Raw genomic sequence first — 20,576 nt, 5'->3', positions numbered from 1 at the left:
GCATCTTATCTGTCACAGAGTGGGGAGCATGAGCAAAAAGAGTTGTGGCAGCCTATTGATAGGGATATGGCCTAGTGCCATTGATTCCTCTTGTAATACAAGCCTCTCCCTTGTCGGCCTGTCAAAGCCCAGATCAGACATGATAACGCGCACATCAGACAGCCGTCAATAGAAAGGCGAAGCTTCCGCCGTGGAGATGGCTATCTTATTTTGGTACAAGGGGCCAGTGGAGTGGTGGAATGGGAATTAGTGAGATAGCGAGAAAGAGGAGATGGGACTGGGAGTCAGTCTGACCTCTGATTTCTGTCATTTTCTGGGCCATTTCTCAACCTGAAAAATAGTCTGCGGTGGGTATCCCCATCTAACATGTGTGAAAAATATATATGTCCAAGGTGACCAAGGAGCGCCGTAGGGAAAAAGAAGTTGCTTTGAATTGGGTGTCTTTGCTTTGCCCTTGCCGCTGCGTCGTCACTTTGATCTCTGAACATGCAACCACATTGGATATCCATGGCAACTGACTGCCAGGATGAGGCGCTCGAGGAAAATTGATTTGTTTGGGGTTTATTCCCATCAGTACAAAAAAAAAATCAGCTTTAGCCATTGGGCACTCTGGCATTGTAAATAAACCAAATTTAGTTTGATAGCAGGGTTGTAATGTGGATCTATAATATTGTGTCTCTTCCCTTATTCTCAAAAGGCTTCATTTCTCAGTGTTTCCTTCACCCTCTGGGCACAAAAACATGTGAAGGTCATTTGTTATGATAAAGCTGTGGTGTGTTCAGGAGCAACCTCTCGCCCCCTCCCTGATGATACTGACTCACTCTACTGTACTTAGGCATGTGTGCTTAGCCCCTCACCTCCCCAAGACACAGCACTGTTCGCACTCATATTTCATGTCATGTTTGTAACCCGCGGGCCATGGCGGCATTTTAGCCTTTACACTGCTTTTACTGACCCAGGGGAGAACTACAGACAGTGGTCGAGTACATAATGTCTTTCTTTTACCCCTGCTGAACACAAGCCGCTGCTTTGATGTGCCCGATCAAATCACCGTCATGCTCAGCAAAATATTCAACTGCAGCCACAGCCGCATATGCAGCAGCTGCTCCTGTTACCTTCCATAGATTTAAGGAGTTTCATTCCATGTTGAAACAGTCTTTGTGTTATTAGTGTGATCCCTTAGATGATGGCTGTCAGCACACAGCTAATTTATGTTATATTTTAAGGACTAGTTGGTTGATCAAGCACCACATTAAGTTAGAATGGAAGAAAATTAAGCTCATTATTTGTCATTATCCAAAGTTCAAGTATAGCATTGTTGATTAAAGGCCTATTTAGTATTTAGTTTTGCTTAGATGTGATCTGTTTATCTGTGGCACACAAGTTTATAGTGCATAATATCTTAAATTTAAGAGTGAGTTCTCCAGAGGTTTGACGTGCAGCTCATCTGAGCAAGGACATATGCTGTAAATGGTGAGTAGAGAGAGTTTACCACGCAGATATCCTGAGTTCAGCCATATTTATTACCAAACACAGGTGTGGAGAGTGGGTGTGAATACGCTGTTGCTCCTGCAGACACATGATAAGACAGAAAACCTCAGTAGCACAAAAACAAATGAAAATAATTTGAACTAAGGAACAAACATAAGACACCAAATGCATCATGCCCCTTTTTTTTTACTTTTATGCTTCATGTTTGAACCAGGGTGCTTTGCTAGGAAACTTGAAAAATAAGAGTGAAAAATGCAGCTTGGCTGTGATGACTGGTGGAAGAAATCTGTCAGACACTGGTTTCATTTATCTGCTTGATGTAGTGTAGCAGTGTAGCATTTCATATGGAGGGAGCAAGTCTCACCCGGCCAAAACGTCCTGAATACGTTCCTTAAAGGATAAGTTTATATTTTTTCTACCTGAACACAGTACTCACATGCCCATATGTACTCTAAATGTGTTATTGGTTGCTTAAATTGTTTCTCCTGTCCCTACTGGCACTGCAGACATCCCTTCATGATGTGATTTCACTGTAATTGATGGGGGACAAAACCCACAGCCCTCTTTCTGTATAAAAATGGAGTCTAAAGTTCATCCTCCGCTGATATGAGGCTTCAGCAGTAAATCAAGTGATGTGAGTATCTTCCAAAGGTAAACTCTTTTTGGAGCAAATTTCCTCTTTGAGTCTCAATGCACAGTGTTTCCTCGCTGTGCCACGGGAAAGTGATACAATGCCTACACAGCTGGCATAGCAATTGCAGCACATTAACGCAGCAGCAGCAGCAGCAGCAGCAGCAGCAGCTTCAGTCACTGTTTACACAGGCTGCGTTCACTTGCAGTACAGAGTGTAGGTTACCCCCACTTTGGCACAGACACTGTAGTTATGCACATGTAACAGAGTAACATAAACTTGAAGCCTATTTTTAGGCTTCATGTCAGATTTAAACACATATAGTGTCAGTAAAATATGAGCGGTGACGCGGCATGTGTTGACAGCTTGATTGATTCAAATAAGAGTATCTGTCAGTTCCGTCAGATGTGCGTGAAATTGATGACTGTAGACAAAAATATTTAGACAAGCTGTAACTCAGACAGCTGAAGCCTCATATGAGCTTTAATTAGGGAAGAAATGTATGGAAAGAACAAGGTCGGTGGATTAAATAGGAATCACAGAAGGAAAGGACCTCTTGAGTATGGACACAAAGAACAACTACAGAGAAAACTAAAACCAAAAATGTACTCAATTCCTACTTATTTCACATTTATTGGCTAAGCTTTCATCCTACAACATGCCATCGCTTGCACAATGTGCTGAAATGACTTTGTCCTTTAAAATCTAAAGTCTGGCACATTGTTCTTTGTATGTTTTTTACTGCGGTAAAAAAGTTTTTAATAAAAGAAGTGTTGGTTTCCCAAGCTTCAAGTTTATTGTTAATCAATCTTGCAGCCTCTTTGTTCACTCTGAGGTCAGGCCTGACTGGTGATGTAGCATGCACTCCATTCAGTTGCTGAGGTAATTGCAGCTTCGCCTGTTAATGGTCTCTGCATCGCTGCTGGCTGATTCACAGTAGTCAGTCCAAAATTCCTGATTAAACACCACAGAAGCTCTGTCGAGACAGAGTCGGCCAGGCATCTTTGCAAATTCTCCATTTTGTTAGTGCAAGTGCCATCACTTGTGAAACTAAAAGCTGTGTATTTTGCGACATGTCTCCCAAGGAGGCTGTCTATCTATATCGATCGTCGGTGTGATCCTTTTAGTTGATGTGCTGAAGTGGTCAGAGGTAAATGCTGTTTTAATGAAGTCTGGCTATTGATTCAGCTGGCGTGTTTGTTTGTGGAGTTAGGAATTTGAGCATCACTTGAAGGCAGGGTAATCAGGATAATCAGGCATGATGCACATAGCCTCTGAGTTTTTATGTACTGAAATCATCGTGTATGATACGCTTTCTTCAAACACAGGAAGTAGAAGGCATGCGCATGCATATTAAAGCTTCCCACACACACAAACAAGAAACCAGCCTGTAAATCCCACCACCCAGACTCTCTTAAAAATGACGATGAGAACGTTTGTTGAGAATAATTACACCAAAAAAGAAATCACTTTGCTGCCAAAATATATCCCACTCTATGTTATGGAGATTTAGACAGAGAATTGGATTTCCCCAGCTGTGAAATCAGTTTTTGTAGTCCCGCTGGCCAACCGCATCATTTTGCTATACCCCGCTGTAGGCTCCTATCACTGCACACACATGCAGCCTATGCCTTTTCCGCTCCATGAGCTCTATTTGCATTTACAGCATCAAGCCTCGTGCTATATGTTATTATCGACGTCTCTGGTCGACTGAGAGAAGACTGTAAGCTCTGTGTGTCACTTCATTGGTTCTGCATTAGCCCAAATGCGGAAAAATGGCACCCTAAGCCATTCATGAGGAGCACTTCAATCTGAACAATTGTGACTGGCAGAGATACATCATATGTTTATGAAAATTACTCAAGCACCCATCTAGTGGATCTACAAATGTCAAACATTACACTTCAAAAGGCCTCTTCAATTTCTCCTAGTGGAATCAAAGTCGCTTAGATGAGAGGGTCTCTTACTCCAAGTCACAGATGATTTTCAATCTAATGGAAAGTGAATATATTGTGAGTATGTCCTTCTACCATTTAAATGCAACCTTTACAGTACATGAGTTGAGGCAGTCAGTCCTCCTCTTTCATGTGGATAGGCTCAGAGATGAAGTACTTAATGATTTTTTTGTTGCTGGAGTTCTGCAGCGCTGTGCAGAGCTTTGGCCTCTGTATGCCAGCAAGTCAAGAGAGCACAGAGATTATAAACAGTTTTGATTAAGCTTAGCTCAGGGGTAATAACCACAGAATGTTAAAAAAAAAAAAAGACAGACACTGAATATGAAACATTGCTGGTTTCATCTATCTCTTAGTAATTTTCACCCCCTTTCCAACTCCACTCAATGGTGACACTGCTGGAGAATAATGGTGAGTTGAAACATTGTATGAAGCGATCAATGTTATCTCCATGGCTTAATTAACGACCACTGTGAGCCCCCAGTTCTCACTGGTCTGGTGCGTGCTTGATCCGGTCACACCTCAGTTGATAAGTTAACTCCTAAGCTGCAGAGGTCCTCCAACAATGTCTACTTTTATATTATTAATTCAAAGTCACATCCATTTTAAAATCACCTCGAAGGAACACATCTGGAACATGGCAGATGTCGATACAGACACACTTGAGCTCATTTATGTGGGCTGTGGGGGTACTTATGACAAAAAAGGTCAAAAGTGCTGCTACCCTACAAAATGTTCTCATTATTTTTTAAGCAGCCAAGAATATAAAAGTCTGCTGCCAATTTTTAGCCTACAATGTGACAGTGGCTATGCACAGTTAAAGCAAGGTGTTAGATTTAGTCTCTGATTTCGTTCTGCTCACATGCTGTGAACTGCTGCAGTGTTGCTGTAAGCATCTGAATATTTAGAGAGACGGGTGGTCTGATGATTATAGCGGTTTTCCAAGGATTTTTTTCTCTTTTGCCCCACACCGCAAAGGGAATATGTTGAAAATGTATTAAAGCTTATTTTTACAGACTGATCTGACATGAGAGGAATCTCGATTACAACTTAGAGATGTCTCATTACAGTATTTCATGGTTTATTCAACTGATTTTATTTTCTTTATGCATAAGAAATGAATGAAATTACAAATTTATTACAGTGCTCTTAAGAAGATAGAACAAGATGTCTTAAATCTCTCCCTGCACACTTACTGTAACCTTGTGTTGCTGCAGCCTTTTCTCTGACTTTATTTTTTCCCAGCGCGTCTGTGTCTGAATTTTACTCAGATATTCAACGGCAGAAGCAGACTTCAGAAGGTTACTTTGTGTTGGCATCAGTTTTAGTCAGACTTGGGATGGAATGATTTTAAATACACACGCGCATTGCTCCGTATAATTACCTCTCCTTTCATCTAGGTGTTCTGCTGTTGCAGTGACACCCTCCCCGTCTAAAGTCTTTGTCATGTACATGCATACTAAAGCCAATTATAAACCCAGTTACCCACATACATGCAGAGGCATGGAGAAGTGAGGGAAACCACTTTAATCTTTAATCCATTACCCCGCTTACAGAAACCAGTTTCTGTGTTTACATCGTCACTTATGTCCATGTAGACGCACTGAACTCAATTCAAATGTAAGAAATCCTCTGGACAAGTTCTGGTTTAGTCACACTGTCATCACAACAGTTACAGAAAACTGTCCTGGGTGCTTATTCAGACATGAGAATGACAAGTAAAATTGCCAACACATTTAAATAATAAAGTGTATGTGTGAATTTTGTATTGAGAACACATGGATGTGTGTGTAAGACGCTGCTAAGCTGCTGTATCCAAGGCAGTGAAAATATTTGCTCTCTGCTGAGATGCTCTCGGCATCAGCTGCAGAGAAATGCAGCATGAATGGACAAGAGAAAGGCAGTGTTTTCAGATGATGCTGGGTTATGGTGTGATGGTCTCGGGCTGAAATTGCTGGAACAGACTTTGAAGTGGTTCGGGTTTTTCATCTCTCTCCGTGTCCCTGCCTCCCACATCTGCCGCTATCATAATAACAAGCAATAACCTTCTTTGGGCAATAACCAAGACTTTTACGCCCGTAATGTGGCTTCAATAAATAGTCATGTTTACCAAGGGGCCATATTTTACAGCAATTTAGTTTAAAGCCTCCCCTCTTACTTCCTTTTTTGCTTCCTCATGCTGGAGTACAGTACATAATATGGTGCATTATGCACATCAGCACAAACACGCATTTACACATCATCAAATGGACTGATGCAGAACATAGCACAGCCCATCACGGATAATTCTCTGTAAAACCAAAATCTTTTTCACCGTAAGGTTTGGTATACATACATGTTGAATGTCAGCATGTGTGCATATGCATATATGGTAGAGGTGGACTTCTACTTCGGGCCCTGTTGAAAGCAGCAGCACAAGCACGGGGGCGCGTTTCATTAGTCTGTCAAACTCAATGATATTTAGAGCCCCACACCCTCGGCCAGGACTGGAAAACTCAATCAGCACTCTGATTTCATAACCCTGCTTGGTGACAGGGCTTATTTTATCACCCCGCTGATTCATTCTAATAAACGCCGGCTGCCCAGCACACCACCGCTGAAATACAACCTCTCCCCCTCTGTCCTCCATGGGTCGACCCAAAAAGGGGAAGGGAGGGGACGGGATAAATCAGAATTGTGGGAACTGGAGGGTGCAGATAATCCATCGCTGGTCCGGGTGTAGCTAGCAAGTCTGCCGCCACATCCCTCCCTCCCTCCACACCCTTTAGCACAAATCAGAAGCCGGGACAGTGTTGATCTGTGAGGGCTTGGTGGGGCCATTGATTGTGGACGACAGAGGAGGAGAGGGGCGATAAATAATCGAGGCAGAGTGCGGAGGGTGAAGGAAAACAATTATCTGCGGAGGTGGAAAGCACATAAAGTGAAGAATGATAAACACTGTGAAATATGATTGACTCCAAGTGATATATGGAAGCCGAAGGACAGGCGGAGAGGTCTGTGTGAGCAGAGATATCCTTGAATGGGGTGGCTATGGGCAGTATAGTTGAGGACTCACTGTACTGCCCTGGGCCTAATCACATTTTCCTCTGCGTGTGTGTGAATGTGTCTCTTTCTCCGCAGACGACAGATGACATTGTCTCATCGGCGGAGTGCTCCAGCGATGACGAGGACCTGGAAGAGTGCGACTCCGGACATGCAGGTGGGATGGGTGTGTCAAGTTGTGCTTGCTCTGAACCTGGTCTATTTCTCCTTATCTTTCTTTGATTTGCTACCGAGGAGCCTCTCCTCTTAGCATCATGTCCCATGGGAGCTTCAAGTGTAACTTCAAAAAGCCCTCCGAAAAGTAGGCACTGTGAGAAATATACACAAGTGTGAAGGGTTCTCAGTGTATATCAAAAGTTTAAAGATCTCTTTGGAGATGGATGAAAGCAGTAAGAATCACGTTTATCTATGCTTAGCGTGCTCTCTGTAGGAAGTTACAGTTTTATCATTAACTGTAAATTAAAAGTAAATGCACACATCCTGTAGTCAGCTGCTGTAGTCAAAGCTCATACCTTTCATCTCTGGGACAAGTTACACTTAGCTATGGGGCCACTGGTTGCAGACATGACGAAGCGTTGATACTAATTTTGTTCTCTCAGCATTCGTTCGAGAGCAAAACTTTACTCAACAAAGTACGAAATTAGTATCAAGCCCCATGTCGCCCGCACTGATGCTTCAAAATGTATCTGTCCTGTACATGGTTGATTTCCTCTTGCTGTGCGTGTGTGTGCGTCTCTCTTGACAGAGGATACATTTTGAGATTCTTTCGAGAACAAAGATGCTTTCAGCATAGATACTGTGATATGTAGCAGACTAACTGCAACAGAGCCTCTTCCTCCCTTCTCCTTCCTTCTTCTTCTTCTCTTGTTTGTACCTCTGTTTCCTTCGTCGGAGGCTTGCCTTACCTGAAACATTCTAATAGAGAACAGATATCCTCGAATTTCTGTGCGCATCGTCTCTCTTCCCTCCTCCCTTTACACACACACACACATACACAAACACACATATCACTTTGTGATTACATCAAAGTGATAAGACATTCACTCACTGGAGTCTGAAAATGAAAACAGAGCTGGAAATAAAACCGCAGATTTAAAAGGAGTGGTTATTTTGAGGCAACTTGGGTTTGGACGGCTTTTGAAAAAGCAGCTGTCAATCATGCTTGGCATACATCCTAATAGCACGGAGTAAACCAGCACCGCGTGAGTCGGCTCGGTATGTGAAAAGCGTCTCCCCTTAGGCACTCTGGAAATCATTAACAGCTCGGGCTATTTGATTGCTTCGCTGTCCTTCAAAACGCCATCACAGCAACTAATTGATGCAGCGTTAATCTGGCTAAATATGACTCAGCTTAACACCAAGCATATGTCCACTTTTCACCGCTAATAATAAGCCCGAGTTGAAACAATGTCTTGCCCTTTCACTTTGTTATCTCTGCTGAGTACATAACGGATAATCAGGCATTTATTTATTTCTCGAGGAAATTAGGTCTTTCCGTGTACTTAGTAGATACTCTGCTAGTAATTTTACCGTTTCCCTCCAATCAGCGAAAGGAACTCATTTACTTTGAAGCCTTATCGCACTGTAATAGCGATTGTTTCCTTTAAATTATGACCACATTTAGGTGCTTGCGCTTATGGCTTTTTGATGTGAAGAGAAAGCCATTTTCTCCGTGCCTCTATGCAGTATTTAGGTTCGTTATCTATTAGCATGAGTTGCTTTCTCAAGTTGGAGATTATCGCAACTGAATGGACAATTTTTTTACAGCTCATGTGATTCTTTCATTTCCAGAGACTATTAAAAACCTCAAACCCAAGTATTCTCAAAAGTGGAAGTGCAACAAAGCGTAGTGTAAAAAGTTTTTACTAAGAGCACATGGTACCCTCCCCTCATATAGTGGCAACATATGTAGCCGTACACACTCATACATACTGTACATTTCACCATGTTGACACAGAAATTCATATCCTCATTCCTTGCCCTGCTTCCAGTCGTATGAACAGTTGCATGACATGATGTTGGTTTCTTTTCTGTTGCATTTTGTTTGGTTTTTTTCTCCTGTGATGCACATATGAACATCTCTCTTCTGTATCGATTTGGACCCAGCTGCTGGGTTGCTTCAGATTCGAGCTTTTTGTTTTTGCTTTATGTTGGGGCCGGGGCGGGTTCAGTGGGGTGATTTTTATTTTCTTGTTTTGTTGTGGTTGGTTTTTTTTTTTTTTTGGTTTGTTTTTCCTTTGGTGTCCTCCTAATCATCCGTCGTCCATCCTCCAAGCAAGGATAGAGCCACTCCTCCCGTTTTTGCCTCATCTTGTGCCGCATGAACTTTTGGTGGTTGGAAAATTCAAAGTTCTCCTCCTCATCAAGTTTGTGTTTATTTTGTTTTTGTGCCATATGGCTTCTAAAGAAACATCCTCCCCCCATTTTCGATACAACATAGGGAAATGAACGGCAACAAAATCTTTTCTTGCCATCATCCTTTTTTTGGCCTTGTGCAGGCAACCCCATTCTGTCTCAAGAAAGTTGTGTGTGAAAGAATGACTCCCTGTCTCCCCTCCTGAGCGTTAACCCCGACCCCTCCCCCCTCCATCCCGACTCACCCACCTTCTTTCTTTTAGCCTTTCTGCATATACATGTCTGTTTGAATGCAGATGGCATAAAAAGACTTTTATTGCCACAAAGTATATCTGTTTTTCTATTCTATCTGTTGCTCCAAGTAGAAGGCATTTGTGGCATGCACACTGTACTGGACTGTATTGTAGCTCTACAGACTAACTAATAATCCTCTTCCCCCAACTCCCCCGCTTCTGCATGGATATGATTGGCATCCATTTTGTGTGCTGCTTCCTCTCCACCCATAAGTCCCAGGCTAACCCCAGCTGGCTTCTACTACATGTCAGTGTGTGTTTGGGGCTACAGCGGTCGTCCTGCGCCGCCGCTGTTCCCCGCAGCAGCTCCTCCCTCGGAGGCGTCTTGTGTTTGTGCTTGTGCCTGCTGTCTCTGTCAGTGCTCCGTCTGTGTCTGCCAAACAGCCTGTCTTGTCTGCTGTAAGTGGTCGTCTCGTGGTTGTGTTGTCTGTGTGTTTAATAAACTGTTAAACCTTACCTTTTCCCTTTATCCCATGTGAGTTCCACAAGAGAGCAAATAAGGAGTGTGCAGTGAGGACAGTCGTCAGAACGAGAACTTACACACGTATGCATAGCTATTGCTTAAACTGACGGTGCAACTGTATACAGGGAATTCATTAGCTAGTAAAAACTACTACCTGGGAATCACTAATGAAAAATATGTGACGCTCAGTTTAGAGAACCGCAAACAGCAAGTCAATTTATGATTTAATTTCACAGCGATTAACAGATTAAAAGTGTTGCAGCTTGTCTTTACCGTGTAATCGGAGCAATTTTGTGATTAATATGTAATTATATTTTAGTAATTGATGCACAAGATTTTTATTAATCCACAAGTGTGAATCAGAATGTTTGTTTTGTACATACAGCGCCTACAAGTGGCTGTAAATCCTATAAAACGTAATATTAGTCAGACCAGATTAAAATAATGAATTTAAATTCAAACAAGCACATCTTTTACAACTAAAGCTAAACACACAGCATGCATTTTGACCTGTCACTGCAGAGAAACCACAGGTATTACTGACAACACAAATGATGACTTTGCTCTATTTTCTCCGTGGTGTCTGTAAACTGTGTCAGGGAGACGGTATGCACAGTTAAATAATAAATGGAATGGAGCCATCATTACTGTTATTAGTTACACCTGTGGTTTCCCCTGCTACAGAAAATCAGTATTTCAGTCACAAGAAAGATGTATTGCAGTGGCTCTACTGTACCAGTGCCAGTGTAATATGTACAAACAAGTCCCCTTCCCTACATGGCAAAATAAGTTATTGGTCAAGTCGTTGCAAAAGGATCCGTAAGTGCATTTTCTTATCTGCCTCCTCTGTTTTTAAGGTTTCGCTACATTTAGGGAACTAAAGACACTTGGTTTACGCTGCTCTAATCTATATTTTTAGAATAACAATGGATCAAATGAGTGTGATATGAAAGGAGTAGCTCATAAGGACAAACCCTCAGAGAATTGTCACCAGACTCAGACGAGTACCTCTTCTCTGTATTAAGCATTTTAGTCTTTTTTTAGCTCATTGATTTTGGTTTTATAACCAGCAGCATTATTGTTTTAGTAGTTTGGAGGAGACCAAAACAGAATTAAAAGGAGAGTGAATACTGGGCTTATATTCCTCAGGTAGGCAGGAAACATGACCCTAAATGACTGCTAGTGTTGCTCAGTGCATGCTGGATGTGTAAATATACAGTTTGCTTACACATTTGGCATCAGATTTATAAGATATGCTAGTGTTGTGTTTACAGTTTGTTGCAATGCCCCCAAATGGCCAAAAAATGAGTTGTAGGTTTAGGGGAGGATTCTCGTCATTGTTATCAACATTGGCTTATCATCATAGACTGTTGGTAGGAGATGGGATGCGGATGGGCAAATGCTTTCTGTATCCATCCATCACTCTTACTCTTTGTTGCATTATGATGATGTTAAACTTCTCCCTGCATTGCTACTGAGCATAAACATACAGGTAGGTTGTTTCACTCTGTTAAGATATAACACAGACACGGTCATTTTTCTGTTGCGGACAGCCTCCCACAAATCTCTGCAAACAGGCCAACTGTTGCACTCTATGTGCCAGTCAAACAGATCATAAAAAGCTTGTGTATTTAATAAAAGGGCCATAAATGCTCCTGCATGCGCCATTACCCTATCAGCCTTTGATTAAGTGGAGCACAGATCAAACAGATGTAACACATTTATAGATGTCTCCTCATCTCATTGGCCTTGATGGGCCAAGTGAAAAGTCTGTGGCTCAGTTGATGTTAGACTAGAAGCAGGGATGAAATGTCTCCCTTCTTTGCTGTATATGAAGAGCCCCAACACGTGTAGGGCACAGAATGAAGTATGATAGGAATGGATCACTGGGTTTCCTTGTGGCATCAGCTATGGCTTCCGTCAAGCCCCATTGGGCCGGCTGTCACTTCAACACAGGCCTCAGATCAGTTTAAAGGTTATTCAGCTGACACATGTCCGCCGAGTGCAGAGGTGCAGCCTAATGGCTGTACAGCAAATCGACCGGTTGACAGGGGCGAGTCGCCACGCCTGCTGGAGATGCCAATTTAATACGCCAGACTGCGCCCAGCCTCATGATGACGGATTAAGAGCTATCTGCTGTGCGCCATGGTTTCAGGACACCCCTGGAAGAGAGCTCCTCCTCTAGCCAGAGGTGGTTCACGCATCTTTACAGGGCAGACCTCTTCCACTTGGTGGAGTTGTAAACGGAACATTTCCAACTTTTAGGATGAAAACGAATTGTCCATCTGAGAGAAAATAAACCTCTCTTGGCACGGGTGTGCACAGGCAAGATAAGATAATTTAATGGCAGGGTGAAGTGCTCATCTTTTTAAGGTACATGTTTCTAGAAAGCTCAGCCATTGCACAGGGCACCAATATAATCTCTGGCATGTCCCTTTAAGTGTGTCCACACTGAGAATCTGTGTTTTGCTGCCTCTCTGGTAATCAGCTCCCTACCTGTGGTGGGTAGAGGTGAATGAATCTGCTACAGCAGGTCTCTGGGCACAATGGGCGCAGCCACAATGGGATTTCAGGGCCTCAAACCACTGACTCACCCACAATTTGCCGCGTCGAAATCCCATTGACTCAGTTCATCCATGGTTGGTGCTGGTGCGCTGGCTTTCCGCTTTTATGGTGTAGCGTCGTCAAATCCCTGACACACCGTCGGGATTCATCTCCATTCGGAAGCCTCAGCAAACGCTGGATGGACACGGGGATCAGGCCAGGAGAGAGAAGAGAGGGAAAAGAGAGAGTAAGTGGAGGGAAGTGAAGAGAAAGTGCTGCTCTGAGATTTCTGCATCTGTAGCCTCCAAGCTGCTGAGGTAGTCAGTCAATCAGCCATTTAGAGGTAACTATATTTAATTCCTCTTCAAAAGCCAGCACGGACACACAGCAGACGTGTGTGATCTTTTTTACCAGGCATGATGAAAACCGGAATGGCTTGGAAATTTAGTTTGTTTCACGCTCTCGTTTTTATAATTTAAAATATAGATAGAATATAGATAGAATCACTTCTTCCTCGTTGATGCGAAAGCTTGCTAGTACGCACTGGCACAAAGAAACGCTTATTAATCTGAAGTCCTGACTTCCTTTTGCTTAAAAAGAAAGACAAGAGAGTAACTGGCTGTAGGTCTAGTGGAGTGGAGAATTATTTTCCAGAGAGGCAGAGGCTTAGAATAAAATCCCCATCCATCTTGACGAGTGCGGAAAACAAACGCAGTCTGGTTAAGCAAACCCATTAGAAACCACAGTGTTTGTCTGCTTCAGAAATGCAGCAAGATGTGCAACGCTTGTGCAAGAGCTTACACAGGATTAAAGTGTTTACCAAAACATCAAGGTCCTCTGCACTGACTTTACTGGAGACCCTTAACTGCTGCGGTTCCCCTCCCATCCAAGTGTTTTGTTGATATAGCGCAAAGCTAACAGTCGCTGAAAGCTATTAGCCAAGAACTGAGTGAAGGGATGCAGACAAGGCCAATACAACAAGGGCAAAGTTGGATAAATAAAGGCTCGGATGAAATCACTTATTCTGTGCTGCTATTGTTTATTTAACAAGGCAAGGACTTTGGTTCTGTTATTAGAGTATTATCCCAGCTGTGCAACGTGACCAGTAGCTGTTAGTTGAAGAGAAGATCACACGCTACATTCACGCGGTAGAAAGCCACTCTACATTATGTAAGACATTAATGCATTCTGCGGAGCGCGGTTGGACAGTCAGAAAATTCACATCGAAGACGTCAGTGATAATATGTAGTCATCACAGCGTGACAGATGCCATATTTCCTCAATAATGCCTAACTCACAGACCCACTTTTGCTTAATGAATGAGGTTTGTGTAACCAGCCTGCAGACGAGGAAGCAAAACCTGATACCTGAAGACAAATGTGCCTCTCGCATCTCCTTTAACTCACCAGAGTCACAAATAAACTCGCCACCCTGTGCGCTCTTGTGGAACTCCTTCCCAACACGGTGTTTATCTGTCGAACGAAGGCTGTTGGTTATGCACATAACACAAAGCATCTAAATATTTAATACAAAGTAGCTCATTAATTATCACTCTACTCCCACTCTTGATTAATTAGCGAATGCGGTGGGCCTAAATGCCACATAATGTTGGTTATATATCACCCATGGTGCACCCTCTTCCCCTGTTAACTTCTGATGAATGGTGTCTTTGCCTGAGTAAATATCCCACAGCCCTTGGTGGCAGTGACCTTTTACTGACCTCTGACCCTTTCTTAAGCCCCTTTCCCTATCTGTCCCATGGCTTGCTGTATTGTTATTGTATATTACTCTCCCTAAATGCAACTTACTTAAGCATGCATTAACCCAACTTTTTTATAGTGGAACTAAAATCCAAAATAAAACCATGTCTGATTGACCTCTCTGACGTACATCCAGATTGCACGCCCTGTCCTGTGTTTTAAAATACTAACAAGAGAAATGTAGTGAAGTAACTAATAATAAAGTCTTTATTATTAGTTAAATGAAGGTGGCGACACTTTGCCTATAAACTGTCCCCCCCTCTCTTTGTCTGCCTCAGTGTGTGCTTTCTGGTTGTTCATCTTTGATAGTGTGAGAAATTTATTGCCTTTCTTTCTTGCTTGCTAATCTGTTTTATTTTTGTCTTTTTGTACATATATGTTAATACACATATATGTGTATCTCTGTTTCTTTTCTGAAAATGTTCAAATTTTAACTATCTGCTAATTTGCTAAGAATTACTATTGCCAATGTTTTGATGATTTTTTCCCTAATTAGAATGAAAACTTCCTCTTTTCTCTATGAATTAATTGCTATTTCATAAACAACAGAAGGTTTTCAGGATTGGGTTTCAAAACCAAAGAGCTGTATTGGATTTTCAAATTCGTGTCCTCATAGAGAAAAAAGAGAAGACACCTCCAAAATAGACCCTCACCACTATCTGTGAAAACTGTTCCAAACTGTTTCTATGCTGATCTCTAATATTTTCCTGTTATTCAATAGCTATCTCTGATTGAAATTTGGATTTAGTCAATGAATGAGTCGATTAATTTTGTGCATGGCAAAGAAGTTGCAGCTTAGGGTTTGTAAAACTGTCAGTGTTGAGAGTGCTGTTCTCTTTTGTAGATGGGCATGTATATGCTCATTGTTTGTATATCCCCATCCCTTCCTTACAGCCAAAAGCTCTAATGCCGCCCGACCGCTTCGTGCCGCCTTTACATGGACATGGCAACTGATGTACACGTTCACCCCCATCTATGTCATTTCCTTCCTAGTATGTTCATAGGTCCCACCCCGTCTCACACTCCCTCCTCCCAAAACCCCTTTACGTAGAGATTCTAAGATATGTACAGTCATCCATTTGTCCATTACTGATGAAGTTAAAGTTGAGCAAAAGAAAAAAAAAAAAAGTAAGAGTTATCTAATCAGGCTGTAGATATTTATGGAGAGACTTATCTATCAAAGCAAGAATTATAGATATACAGTTTTCTTTTTATACAAAATTAAATGACTATCAAAAGAACAAAAAAAGATATCCTGAACAGAATGGTGAAGATTATTTTTCATGTCATGATGTGTGGATGTATGTGTTGTTGCCTCCCTGTACCATCCTGTCTAAAAAAGAGAAATATATACTAATTAATCAGAAATTGCTAAAAATAAACTAACCTAACTTGTCCAAAGGCATTCTTACACAACTTTCTTTTGTAAATTTTTTTTTCTTCCTGCCAAAATCATGCGGGCAATTTGTTGATGTAAGTTGACAAAACTGATGGTATGCTTTCTTCCTTTGAAAACTGTTTATTTTTTCTTTTTTAGTAGGCTTTTATGATTTTCCGAGCTGACTTTGTTTTTACCTGTTTTTTCTACTTCCGTATTACTAATCCCTTTCTGGATAGCTCTATCTGTGGCTTTACTTTGTGAATGTTTTTTACAATGTTTGCTCTAACTCTGAACTCTTTTTGCAATGCCTTAATTATCATTTCTGTTTCCTTCATTTCTGTTGTGTTTTTTTCTTTATTGTTCCAAAAGGTTTGCATCTCTTTATAGTGCCCTGTTTGTGAGCCTTTGCAATGTACAAACAAGCCACTTTGGCAAGAGGATAAGCAGCTTCAATAGACATCTGAATGTTTCAAAGTCTTTGTAGTAGTCAAACAACAGGTTTAGCCAATAAAGTCTGTGGCATCAAGTGTTCCAACGTGGATTATTATGAACAGATGTGGAAATGTTTTTAAGAGCCTAGGTCCTTAAGTATTACACTTGTATGAGTGATATAGCGATATCACATTCAAAAATGGAGAACACAAGTTGTTACAAGCGAGATTCTTCCATCATAAAAGTACAAATCAGCAAACATTCATGTGTCATTGAACTGCCTGGTGACTTTGTGCCATTGTGGTAACTGTAGGGGTCAAAAGGCAAGAGGCTAGGGCAAATAGGGGAGCCCACTAATGCTGAGGAAAGAAAAGTTCCCTCTATTTCTTTATGACTTGTGAGTGGTGACTTTTCGCTGGTCGAGTTTTTCTTTTGTAGATCAGTGTGTGACCCTCTGATAGACCTAAATGAGGTTTTTAAGAGGCTCGATGAAATGCGTTTGGACTTGGGAGCACTTCCAGTTCCAAAAGCGCACTACCTTTCCCTTTTTAGTTTTCTGTCATTTTTTCGGCTTCATGATGCAGGAGTTGTTAGTATTTGTTTGCCCGTGTAGGTCAACCAGGTTAAATAGCACCTCTCTGGGCAACCGTACAAGACACCTTGCAAACACTTTCTCATTTCAGACTTAGTTAACTTGCTTTCAGGGCCACTGGCTTGCACTTGAATTGCAAACAAATGCTAATAGTCTCTGCTTCTTTTTACTAACAGAATGCATCTTTGGGTGCTCAGTTTTTGAATGGACTAAAATGGATTTAGAGTTGCAGATAAATGAAACAAGCCTCTTAAAAGCCTAGTCATTTATGTAGAGAAATATGCAGCATTATCAGTCAGAACTACATACAGAGCCACAATTCGTGTGGCATTACACGTACTGTAATTCACGTATAATAGTAAATTATGAATATGGATGCAGCACATAGAACATATGACAACCACCACTAGTTTAGAGTGCAGTATAAATGTAACCCTAATGAGGAATACTGCTGTCAGAGAACATGTAGGATATGTTCACATGTGGTTTCAGTTTAATGCGGCTCACCCTTGTGCATCCCTCAAAGCCTTTTGATGCAATGTATACTTTATTCATGGCTGTTGTTTTCTTTAAGTTTGAGTCTTGTTTTGTTCTGAGTTTCATTGTTTTTGCACTGGTTCTGTATTTTCTGTTCTTTCTTTCGTTAATTATTTTCAGTTTATTTCCTTCCTTTGTTGAGCTTTGCTTTATACGTTCTTTGGTTACCGTTTCTTTTGGTGTTTGGCTGCTTCTTGCTTTGCTGAAGGAAGACTTTCTGCTCTCTGACTGGTGTTTGTTTCTCTCTTTCACTTTCCAGGAGGGGAGCTAGTCATCCCCGTGCTAGTCGAGGACCCCATAGACATCCCTTCTGTATCCACCCGTTCTCCCTTCATCCCCCTTCCCCCAACCCTCCGCCCCGTCCTCACCATTATTGAGACCACCAAAGAATCCTTGGCCATGGCCACTGAGGCGGGGGTACCTTGCTTGTCGGACCGAGGCAGCGATGATTGTGATGATGGTGATGGGGGTGATGATGGTGATGATGATGATGATGATGGCATGGTGATTTCGGGGTTTGGCTCTGGCGAAGCTTTCGACTCTAGCCTGCCCCCGACTGACGATGAAGATTTTTACACCACCTTCTCCCTGGTAACAGATAAGATCTTGACCACATCGGCCTATGAAGGTGGCTACAAAGCCCTCGCGCCCAAGTGGGAGGCCAAGGACTTGAGGCCTAGCAAAGCCTCTGAGGCAGGTAGGACTACACCCACCTCGCCTCTGCCCGACCCCCGGGGCACGCCGCCGGCGGCGGTCCCCTCGGACACGCCACCCAAGCTGCCCGCCGGGAAAATGAACAACCGCGAGGTAAAACCCCCACAGCCGGACATAGTCCTGCTGCCCCTACCCACGTCCTTCGATCTGGACGGCACCAAGCCACGGGGCCCCTTCATCACCTCGCCCATGCTCCGCACGGTGCCTGCCGCCTTGCCCACAGTGCCCGGCGTGGTGCGGCGGGTGCCCCCGGGGGCCTCAGAGGTGATCCGGGAATCCAGCAGTACCACGGGCATGGTGGTGGGCATTGTCTCAGCCGCCGCCCTCTGCATCCTCATCCTCCTCTACGCCATGTACAAGTACAGGAACAGGGACGAGGGTTCCTACCAGGTGGACGAGACGCGCAACTACATCAGCAACTCGGCGCAAACCAATGGCGCTGTGGTGAAGGATAAAGCACCCAGCGGCAGTGCCAAAGGAAGCGCCAGTAGCAAGAGACCGAAAGACAAGGACAAGGAATATTATGTATAGAAATCAAAAGTCATTTCCCAACACATAGAAAAATAAACTGTTTGGAACAAAGTTATAAACATTTTGACAGTACCATATTGGCAACTGTGATTTAAAAAGGATAAAATCTCTTGAGAACTCAAAACTTACTGAGTCACTGAAACATTTACGAAAAAACTTGGGCTTATGGAAGCACACTTACTATTGTAAGCATTACAGAGAGACAATGCAGTACAACTTCACCGGGACTCAGCGTGGATCTTTTTAAGGAGTCCCTGCTGGAGACATTTGGCAGTGTGTATAACATCACTCTGACATCCACGCGACCCCAAGTGACTGTCGAGAGGTGTGTGATCCTTGGAGTTCTAACGACCTTGTCCATTGTAACCCTGTAAAATACGATCACTGTCATTTCGGCCATTCTGAGCATGCATGTGAGGTGTATGTGACGTGGTGCTGGCATCTGTGTAAGTGAGGGACCTCAAGAAACTATGATTGTCGGGAAAGTTGGAAGTCAAAACATGATTTCACATTACAAACGGTTTCATTAAATGTAGCTTTCATGGATGCGATATGAGCTAAAGTACTTAAAGCTGTCTTTTTTTTTCTACTTTTCTTGATTTGTTTTTTTATTTATTCATTTAGTAAGTAATTTATTTATTTATTGAATTTAGATCTTTTTTTGAAGGATGATGTCCAGTCAGGGTTGACTAGGCAGCGCTCAGTGACCGCTCAGCAGGATGTGATGCAGTAATGTATCTCAATATTTTTCTCTCCCTCCCTCACGTCTCAGCTAAGGATTGGACTGCTATGCATGGCATCCAAATTCTAGATGGTGTTCAAGCGTACAAGAGTGGATCCACCAGGCAAAATGCACAATACATAGTTATATTTCTGATTTTTAAATCTCTGATGGCGTTTTTTCCCTTTTCATTTCATTTTTTTCTCCATTTTTGGTTACATTTCCTGAGATGGTGTGGCAAAATACATTATCATAATTTGTGTCTGGCGGAGATTTAATTGTCGCAATCTTAAAAAAGAAAAAAATCCAGGCTAAAGACTTACTCCAGTGTGAACAAGTGTGATTCTATCTGTTGTCACAGACGACTGTGTCAAAAACAGCAAATATGTTTACATATTTTATTACATCATAGCCGTTGTGCTTTGCAGGTCAATATTGTACAGAAAATTCAAGTTTCTGTTGGTTTTGTTAAATCCTCTTCTTGTATAGACAGACCATATGATTTGATTTTACTGCTGTAGCAACATGGCAAAAAAAATCATTTTTATTTTTTTGCCAGGGATGCCTGGAGACAAAAAAATGATGTGCACAGGAACATTTGTTTAGGTTGGGAGCAAATGTTGTTAGATTAGACGTCTAGTCTCTCTGGATGGTGTTTCTCTTCAGTCGCATGAATATTCGAACATCGGAAGCTGTCAATCAAATAGAAAACACCTCCCTCAGATCTTGTATTAGGGACTCCTCCTTATTCTGAAATTACTTTCATCATGTTCTTTATTTTTTTATTGGAAATTTAAAAAACAGAACAAGAGAATAAAGACAGATTATGATGGATTTGGAGATCTATTGCTAGCACCTTACTGACTTACAGGTGTTTTTTCTTTTTCTTCCTTTTTTTTTTTAAAAACTCAATGTTTTCATCTGCTCAACTTGTCTTTTTGCATTTTTTTTTTGTTATTGTGTAGCTTAATTTTATGTCTCATTTTTATGACATTTTCTTCCAGCAATATGTTGTTTTTTTATGTCATTATTTATTGCTGACGTTATTTGTTCTCATTCATTTTCAAGCAAAACCAGTCGGTGTGTATGTTCACTTTGATTTTTTGTGTTGGTACTTGGCTTTTTCAACCAGTTAAT

General features: G+C 42.0%; 1 protein-coding gene across 1 annotated transcript in view; it reads left to right on the top strand.

The window, feature by feature from the left end:
- LOC139217463 (neurexin-3b) overlaps positions 1-18,718 on the top strand; it is a 254,786-nt gene extending 236,068 nt beyond the window's left edge. Inside the window, exons 23-24 of the mRNA XM_070848766.1 lie at positions 7,195-7,273; positions 17,733-18,718. Coding sequence (XP_070704867.1) covers positions 7,195-7,273; positions 17,733-18,718 — 1,065 coding nt within the window. The remainder of the gene's footprint in view (positions 1-7,194; positions 7,274-17,732) is intronic.
- The last annotated feature ends 1,858 nt before the right edge of the window (positions 18,719-20,576 follow it).

The sequence above is a fragment of the Pempheris klunzingeri genome, chromosome 18 (genome assembly GCF_042242105.1).
Source record: "Pempheris klunzingeri isolate RE-2024b chromosome 18, fPemKlu1.hap1, whole genome shotgun sequence".
Classification (NCBI taxonomy): Eukaryota; Metazoa; Chordata; class Actinopteri; order Acropomatiformes; family Pempheridae; genus Pempheris; species Pempheris klunzingeri.
Note: the sequence above shows the minus strand (reverse complement) of the source record. Positions and strands in the feature narration are given on the sequence as shown.